General features: G+C 40.0%; 1 protein-coding gene across 1 annotated transcript; it reads left to right on the top strand.

Annotated features, from left to right (window-relative positions):
• The first annotated feature begins 8,256 nt into the window (after positions 1-8,256).
• Positions 8,257-8,991, top strand: LOC140278286 (palmitoyltransferase ZDHHC4-like). Its single transcript, XM_072373263.1, has 2 exons — positions 8,257-8,503; positions 8,610-8,991. The coding sequence occupies exons 1-2, from the start codon at positions 8,372-8,374 to the stop codon at positions 8,907-8,909; spliced, it is 432 nt and encodes a 143-aa protein (XP_072229364.1). The 5' UTR covers positions 8,257-8,371; the 3' UTR covers positions 8,910-8,991.
• Positions 8,992-9,646: the final 655 nt, after the last annotated feature.

Raw genomic sequence — 9,646 nt, 5'->3', positions numbered from 1 at the left:
GCATCAGCATATCTTCCGTTACAGAAGTTTTCCTTCTGAACACTTTTCACAGAAATGTACATTTTACAGTGACTGCAGCAGTTTCCATATATATATATATATATATATATATATATATATATATATATATATATATATATATATATATATATATATATATATATATATATATTTTGTTTGATTAGGTGGGGGAGAAGGGTGTGTTAAATGCAGTTTGATTTCGACAGCTGTCCTCGTTTTTTTTGTCAGTGCGTCAGGGCTTATAGGTTTTGAATTGAACCTCAACAGTGTTTTTGGGGGGGGGGGGCACGCGGCGGCCACGTCATCGGAACACAGAAATCCTCGCGCCCCACCTGTCCACCCTCCTGTGAACGAGCACACTTTCCGTACCCCAACCCCCCCCCCCCCCACTCCAGCACGTTTAAAAATGCGGAGGGATTGTTGACGCTTAGCCGCGTAGCTGTCGGGTGGGATGCAGCCCCTTTTGAGCTGGTCTGTTTTCACAAACGTTGTACATATATTGCAGCTGTGTTTATGAACTGTGACGTGGAGCAAAGACTGGTAAAGTTGTCTTGTGCCGCAGAGGTTTACGAAAATCCTGCCTGTACCCTCTACCCCCCCCCTATCAACGGTTTTCCATTCAATGCTTTTGTTCCTCATCCTCATGACTGCCTCTCAGCCACAAGGTTTAATTCAACGTTAGTACTGTACAAATTAAGAAACGGTGGACTTGGATACTATTTTTTTTTTCTTTGTTTGTTTTCTTGAGGAAAGTTAAAGATCTTGAAAAAGTGTACATATTAAGAACCTCACGAGCAGGGAGGTTATCTTCTGCTCTTTTTTGTCCCCCCATGCTTTGATTGGATATTTGTATGTGTAAAACAGAAGTGCTCCTGAGCTACTGTACAGTATTGAGGTTTTTTTTGTTTTTCTTTTCCTTTTTTTCTCGAATATGTACAGTTATGGGGTGTAGTCGGTCACAAGCACCAATGCGCCTTTTTCCGTGTATTTTTGACCAGGTTTTAGAGAGGGGGGGGGGGGTATTGCAACATGTCACCCACCTTACAAATCTGGGAAAACTTGGGACGTGAAGCCTGCATGAAACGGAGCGGAAGCGAGGTCGTTTGGACCGACGACCCGACATTCACGTGCTCGCTACTTTTTTTTTTTCCTTTCTCAAAAGGTTGGGCCTGCTGGGTAATGGGGGAGGGGAACACATCAGAACCAGGTTGCAATATATCTTGAGACTTATTTTATAAGAAAAAAATGATAAAACTTGTCTTTTATATATAGATATATTATTTAATTTTATTTTTTGGAAATAAAACTTGAAGCTACAGGAATTATTAGATAAAACGTTTTGTTTTGTATTAAAGATTTTATGGTGATGCAAAAAGACACTGCAGACAGTCATTCATTCGGTTTGCCCTGGGGAGGCTGTGGAGTCCATGACACCATCCTTTTGATGAAATGTTTTATGTACATGAATATAGTTGTAAACATACTGAATCACTGTACAAACTGATGGCAAACTGAACAAATATTTCCTTTTTTTTTTTCATTTCTTTTCCTAAAAAGACTGGAAATAAGACTATTTAAATATTTGTTTAGCGTTCAAATGGAATCTCTGACCACTCTTATTTTTCTTTACTTATTTTTCTTTTTCTTGTTAACATTTTCGGTGCTTGCTGAGAGAAAGCAAAAATAACTGTTGCTCCATTTTCATTAGTTTCTTCTTTTTTTTAAGTTATTTTGGTGGCCTGATTGTTTTGTTTTTTTTTGCCAATAAATTAATTGTACAATAAAGTATGTTTGTACCATTGGGGAAAAAAAAAAAAAGTTTATTTTTTTTCCTTTTTTTTTTCACAAAACAAACACAGTAGCTTTTTTGAGAGTAAAGTACAACTCCTGTCCAAAAAAAACCAAAAAACATTCCTCAAAATTGAAGAACGATGAACACAATTGGCTCTCGCAGCTCCTCTGGCTTTTCTTTTCTAATGAAAAACTACTCGTCATCAATCAGGTTCCAACTTTCTTCTGTAGAGGCTAACGGATCGGCCACATCCTGTAGAGAATGGTCACAGACCCTTTTTTATTTTTAACTTCCACCATAAATCCACAGTCGGACTGAGATCTGGTTGTGGGGCACGTCATTGAGTGTGCGTGTGTTTCCTGAGGAAAAGTTGGGACGCACTTTGCTCTGACATCAGCCACAAGTCATTGAGGATGGTGTAAGTTAGCTCGTTTTCTTCCGGCAGCGTTTTATTGGATCATCGCTTTGTCCAGTGGTGACTGGTAAATCATTACTGAATATCACTTTCATCCACAGTCAATGACTGCTCCTCTTTGACCCACTTTGTTTTTCTATTGTTTAGGGGTTAGTGATGGTTTACCCCACGGTAAATCCCATTTCCTTCTCTTAAGTTGTCTTGACTTCTCTTAAGTTTTTCCTCTTTTTTTTAAATTTTATTTCGGGCATATTGCTGTGAGTTTTTTGTCACAACGCTCCACCGTCTTCCTCGATCGACCTGTATGTTTCCCCTTTACAACCTTCCAGTTTTGTTGGTGCTTGCTCCAACTTCTTTGCACAGCTGACTGGGAACCGCTTACATCTTTTGCCACCTTGATGACCTCAAATTTCAGGCCCATTTTAAAATTGCCAGCCATCTGTAACCTCTTGGAAAAAGTTGTTTTTACTGACGTCTCGTGAATTCACGTAATATCCTCGGTAAGATCCTGTCTGGTTTTTGAACATTCCACTGCAGTTTGCTCTACTGATGGTCTCCAATGACTGTTCATGACTTACCTGTTGATGTTGGCTCCTTTGTTGTTTTAAGTTCTTGATCTCAAGCTTTTGATACAGCAGACAACATTCTGCTTAAACGTATTAAAATGGTTTACTTTTTCCATTTCTCAGCCTTGCTTTCAAATAAAATGGTCTCTGTCAGAATAGGGAGAAGCTTATACTGTTTCTTTAAATGTGGAATCCCACAAGGCTCCATTTTAGGTCACTTTTGGTAGTCGTTGCGCACGGTGCCCTTTGGTTCAGTCTTTGAAAAACACAGTATTTACTTCCACTGTTGTGTTCCTGCCACTCTTTATGTCCCAGTCATTTGAAGACAGTTCACTAACCGTACTATTTAGCTATCTGGGTGGGTTAGGGATCACTTCACTCCAGTTCTGGCTGAGCTGCACTGGTTACCAGTGAGATGCAGGACTGTCACAATTTCAAAATTATGAAAAGGGTTTGAAAAAAAGAACCACCAGGCTGATGGAGACGCTGATATCATCATCAGAGGGATTTTCAGATGAAAGGTTCAAAACTTGCAACATGAAAACGACAAACCAGTAGAAAGGCTATTTAGACCGTCTTCTTTTGATATTCAGTACGATATTACAATTATTCACTAGAGGACACATACCAATTGTAAGATCTTAAGGATTGCTCACATCTCTAAAACAATTTGGGTAAAAATTGTTTTAGCTTTGAATGAGCAGATGCATCCAAAGTGAATAAAATATGACAAAATTGTAGCAACCCACATTTTTTTTTAATTTGGAAAAAAATAAAAAATTCAGAGAGTTTACAGATTTTTGTCTGCCTGCTGCAGCTTTCTAATTGGATGATTCTTGGGCCATCCATCGTGCACCGCTTTTTTTCACAGATTTTTGTTTTCATCAGATCACGGCGGAACCTTCAACGTGGGCTGGTGTGGATTATTATCCTTTTGTGGAAGATTTTTTACAGACGATGAGATGTTTGTTTCCATTGAATTGAATAAAAGAATATGTATATTCATCCCATAGAGATTATAAAAAGGGTTTGATGGCAGCAATGCATTTCAAGAAAGCTGGGAAAGGTCCCTGTTTCCCACTGTGTAGCGTCACCTCTTCTTTTAAATATCTGGGAACTGAGGAGACCAGCTGCTAAACTCTTGGGAGAGGAATGTTGTCCCATTCTTGTCAGATATTGGACTCCAGCAGCTCGACAGTCTTGGGTCCTCTTTGTAATATGTTTTCAGCTTGTGAAAGAGCTGGACTGCAGGCAGGTCAGACCAGCACCCGGACTCTTCTACCATGAAGCCGTGCTGTTGTAATAGATGCAGTATGCAGTTTAGCATTGTCTTACTGAGATATGTGCAAGGCCTTCCGTGAAAAAGACCTAAAATCTGTATATACCCTTCAGCACTGATGGAACCTTTCCAGATGGGGACGTTTCCAGTCCCAGAGGCACTAATGCACCACCATACCATCAGAGATGTAGGCTTTTGAACTGAGTGCTGATAACAAGTTCAGTGGTCCCTCTCCTCTTTAGTCCAGATGACGAGGCGTCCATGATTCCCAAAACAGTTCCAAATTTCAAATTTCTAAGAGTTTCTGTGATGGGGGAGGCCTCCTCCTGTCTTTTGGTTCTCATAATACTATGTAGCAAGCAAAAGTGTTTTGACTGTCTGAACTCGTCTTCCCATAACATTATATGGCTAGTAATGTCCATTTCCCATAACATTGTGTGGCCAGCAAGCAAAAACAATATAAATAGCAATAGTACCATTTTGTTAGTCAGACAACTCTGAGCCAGCTTCCTGACAGGTTGTGCGGACTTGTCTCTTTCTTGCAAGAAATAAATGTTTTGTGTTAATCGTATCCAGCGACTCTGGACCTAATTTTGAGAGAATTTTTCTGACAATGTTAAATCGGTTCATTTCAATAACATTATTGTAGCGCCAGAGCATCTCAACGCACAACGTGAACAGATCAATCCTGAGATCTACAGAGGACGTCATGCTAATGTCAGGGAAGGAGTTTTTTTATTTGTGACCCAGGAACTAAATATTGAACTTCATATTCTATCATCCACGAATGCTGTTGTATTTTATTGTTTTTGTGTCATTTTAAAAGTGTTTTTAATTGTTTTTGTTTTTTTGTTTTCACCTTTTAATATTGACTTTATAATTCTGTTTGAGAGTGAACTGCTCACCTTCCACCGTAGATGTCCGTCTGAACTCATTTTACCAACATATGGGAACATATTCTTCTTTCTGGAGAAAACCTGGTCTGATGAGGAGAGACGGCATCCATCCCACTTTGGAAGGAGCGGCTCTCATTTCTAGAAATATGGACGAATTTATTAGTCAAAAATTTAAAACTAAAACTTTAACTGAACAAAAACATCTAACTATTAAATGTGGTTTGCTGAATATTAGATCTCTCCCTTCGAAGTCTCTGTTAGTGAATGATTTGATCTGTGATCATCATTTTGATATATTTTGTCCTGGCTGCAGCAGGAGGATCATGTTAGCATTAATGAATCAACTCCCTCTGACTATTTAAATGTTCATTTTCCTAGAACCACAGGCAGAGGAGGAGGAGTGGCAGCTATCTTCAGATCAGGGTTACTAATCAGTCCTAGACCCAAGATTAGTTTTAGCTCTTTTGAATCTCTGATTCTCAGTTTTTCCCACCCAAAGTGGAAATCACAAAAACCTCTTGTGTTTGTTGTTGTGTATATCGTCCACCTGGCCCTTATTCTGAGTTTCTCTCTGAATTCTCAGAGTTTTTATCCCAGATAGTGCTGAGTACAGATAAAGTCATTGTAGTGGGTGACTTTAATATTCATGTAGATGTTGAAAAAGATCAATTCTATATTAGACTCTATTGGATTTTCTCAAAGTGTTCACAGACCTACTCACTGCCTTAATCATACCCTTGACCTTGTGCTGACTTATGGCATTGAGAGTGAACAGTTAATAGTGTTCCCTCATAACCCTGTCTTGTCTGACCATTTTTTAATAACTTTTGAATTTACATTACTTGACTCCACGGTTTCTGAGAAGAATTCTACATATAGAAGTCAGAGACTGCTGTAACCAGATTTAAAGAGTTGATTTCATCATCCTTTTCTTCACTGCCATGTGCTGATATGACAGAGGACGGCTACCTACATTTTACTCCAGTAGAACTTGACTCTCTTGTTGACAGCACTACAGCTTCAATGCGTACAACACTGGACAATGTTGCCCCTCTGAAAAGGAAGGTAATCAGTCAGAAGAGGTTGGCTCCTTGGTATAATTCACAGCTGCGTGCGTTAAAGCAGACTGCAAGAAAGCTGGAGAGACAGTGGCGTTCCTCTAATTTAGAAGAGTCTCAATTAGTCTGGAAAGATAGTTTAATAACGTATAAGAAAGCCCTTCATAAAGCAAGAACTGCTTATTATTCATCATTGATAGAAGAGAATAAGAATAATCCCAGGTCTCTTTTCAGCACTGTTGCCAGGCTGACAAAGAGTCCGAGCTCTGTTGAGCCATTTATTCCTTTAACTCTCAGCAGTGATGATTTCATGAGATTCTTCATCAATAAAATTGTTTCTATTAGAGAGAAATAATCTGTTTGAAGAGTTTCAGTCAGGATTCAGAGTGCATCATAGCACAGAAACGGCACTGGTGAAAGTTACCAATTATCTCCTGTTAGCTTCTGATAGCGGACTTGTTTCTGTGCTTGTCCTGTTGGATCTCAGTGCTGCATTTGATACGATCGATCACAGCATTCTGTTACAGAGACTTGAACATGTTATTGGGATTAAAGGAACTGCATTAGGCTGGTTTAAGTCATATTTATCTGATAGATTCCAGTTTGTTCTTGTAAATGAGGAATCTTCCTCACACGTTGGAGTAAGTCATGGAGTTCCTCAGGGTTCTGTGCTTGGACCGATTCTTTTTACTTTATACATGCTTCCATTAGGTAACATTATCAGACAGCATGGCATAAATTTCCATTGTTATGCTGATGATACTCAGCTGTACTTATCTATGAAACCAGATGAAACCTACAGGTTGGTCAGGCTACAAGCCTGTCTTAAAGACATAAAGACCTGGATGACTCAGAACTGTCTGCTTTTAAATTCAGACAAAACTGAAGTTGTTCTCTTTGGACCTGAGCGCTTCAGGGAGAAATTGTCTAGTTATATAGTTACTCTAGATGGTATTTCCTTGGCTTCTAGTTCTACAGTGAGGAACCTTGGAGTTATTTTTGACCAGAATTTATCATTTGACACACATATAAAACTGGTTTCTAGGACTGCCTTCTTTCACCTTTTAATATTGCTAAAATCAGGAACATCCTGTTTCAGGGTGATGCAGAGAAACTAGTCCATGCATTTGTTACTTCAAGATTGGACTACTGTAATTCCTTATTATTGGGCTGTCCCACATATTCTCTGAAAAGCCTCCAGCTGATCCAAAATGCTGCAGCCAGAGTTCTGATGAGAACTAACAGGAGAGATCATGTTTCTCCAGTTTTAGCTTCTCTTCATTGGCTCCCTGTTAAATTCAGAATAGAATTTAAGATTCTTCTTCTCACATATAAAGTTCTTAATGACCGAGCTCCATCATATCTTAAAGATTTAATTGTAAGATATTTTCCTAACAGAGCACTTCGCTCCCAAACTGCAGGTTTACTTGTTGTTCCCAGAGTTTCTAAAAGTAGAATGGGAGGTAGAGCCTTCAGTTATTAGGCCCCTCTCTTGTGGAATAAGCTGCCAGTAAATGTCCGGGAAGCAGACACCCTTTCCACTTTTAAGATTAGGCTTAAAACTTTCCTTTTCGATAAAGCTTATAGTTAGGGATGGCTCAAGTGATCCTGAAACATCCCATAGTTAAGCTGCTTTTTCCCCCTGTTTAATTTCACAATTGATTTTATGTACATGTGACATTATTGTGATTATTAACCTATGTTTCCCTGTTCCAACAGATATCCTTTGAATGGCGTTATGGTGTTTTTCCCCCCTCTTTTCCCTCTTTTCTGTCTTCTCAAACCCCAGATGGTCGAGGCGGATGGCCACCCTTCCTGAGTCTGGTTCTGCCAGAGGTTTCTTCCTGTTAAAAGGGAGTCGTTCCTTTCCACAGTCGCCACAGGCACGCTCAGGACGGGAGATTGGACTGAAGACACGTTTCGGTGCAATCTGTTGGTTTCCTTAGCTAGGATATTATTTTTTTTAATTGGCTCTATATGAATTAATTGGATTATGATTACAATGAATTGAATTCCAATTGGCTTGAATTGGACTATATTACTTAAGTGTCTTGAGATGACAATTGTTGTAATCTGGCGCTATATAAATAAAATTGAATTGAATTGAATTGAATGAAATATTGTTTTTTGAGATTTGAAAAATAACTGCGCTCTTTTTTCGTGGACAATTTACACACAAAACGGATGAGAAATATCTGTGTTCTCATTGTAAACACCGTCTCTCACTTCAGGGGTCTGCAACAGGTGCGTCCAGCGTTTCGACCACCACTGCGTCTGGGTGAACAACTGCATCGGCGCTCAGAACACGCGTTACTTCCTGCTGTACCTCTTCAGCGTGTGCTCCATGGCAGGCGACATGGCCCTGCTGACAGGGGACATGCTGCTTCATGCTGTGCTGCGCTCGGGCCTCTTAAGAGCCAGTTATATAGATGAGTACGGCCAGCAGCAGACAGCGGGGCCTCTTTTTGTTGTACAGGTACTCTTGACATACCATATCTCATATATATATTGTACATCTGTAATGCCTTCCAAATTGATATAATTTTAAATCTTTTTTCTCTCCGCTCTCCATGTCTCTCCAGCATCTGTTTCTGACATTTCCCCGAATTGTCTTCATGCTGGGCTTCCTGATCTTCGTCTTCTTCCTCCTGGCGGGTTACGCCCTGTTTCATTCCTACTTGGCACTCGTCAACCAGACTTCCAACAAGTGGTACAAAAGTCGAGGTTATTTTTGTCAGCACTGCCACCCAACTGCTACGGCTGATCACCTTTGCAGCCCCGTCCCAGATCACTCAAAAAGACACTACTACAGCCGAGGGCTACTCCCAAACCTGGGAGAGATTTTCTTCCCTCCACGGACTGTTCGGAAGAAGGACAACTGAAAACAGCTGCCACTTTCTTTATCAACCCGTTACATTCATCCATACACCACTACTGGGAAAATAAAGGCTTGTGATTTCTTTATGGGGTGTTGTTATTGTATCTTGTAAGGAAACGTGACGTCCAAAGGCTGTTCAAGCTGTCCACTTAGTTTCTGGTCACCGACTTGGAGCTGCAAGCTTAACCCACTCCATCCAGTTTATTTTTAAATCATCTGGTAGCTGACAGCTAAATGCCTTGGAGAGCAGGATTTTTACCTGAAATTTCTTCAACATATCAATAACAACATGGAACTATTTCTATTGAGGTTTTCTCAACATGGAGGGGGTTCCTGTAGCCCTCACCAGCTAAAACCAAACAACTCTCTGACACCATCTGAATCCTGAATGCCACATGCGTAGCTCGTTTGCACCAGTTTTCACAGGAGTAGCTTAAAAAAGTGGCCCCTGACAGTATGTAATGTATATTGAGTGAGCTGATCTGACAGAACAGTCACGCAGAGGAGACGGGCTGGAAGGAGAGATTATGAAACGTCCGCGTCTGTTTTCAGTGTGTTTCTGAATGACTGCGTCAGGTTCAGGACTCCTCAAAATGTCTCACATGTACAAAAACGGTCAGAAAACTAAACGATGCAATTGAACTGCTGCAGCATTCTGTCTCTCAGCATGTGTCAGCTGTTTAGCAAAAGTGGTGAATCAAGCTACTGCTTAAAACCTATATCTTTTTGATTTATTGCATC

The sequence above is a fragment of the Leuresthes tenuis genome, unplaced genomic scaffold (assembly GCF_036924035.1).
Source record: "Leuresthes tenuis unplaced genomic scaffold, fLeuTen1.0.hap1 SCAF_20, whole genome shotgun sequence".
Lineage (NCBI taxonomy): Eukaryota > Metazoa > Chordata > Actinopteri > Atheriniformes > Atherinopsidae > Leuresthes > Leuresthes tenuis.
Note: the sequence above shows the minus strand (reverse complement) of the source record. Positions and strands in the feature narration are given on the sequence as shown.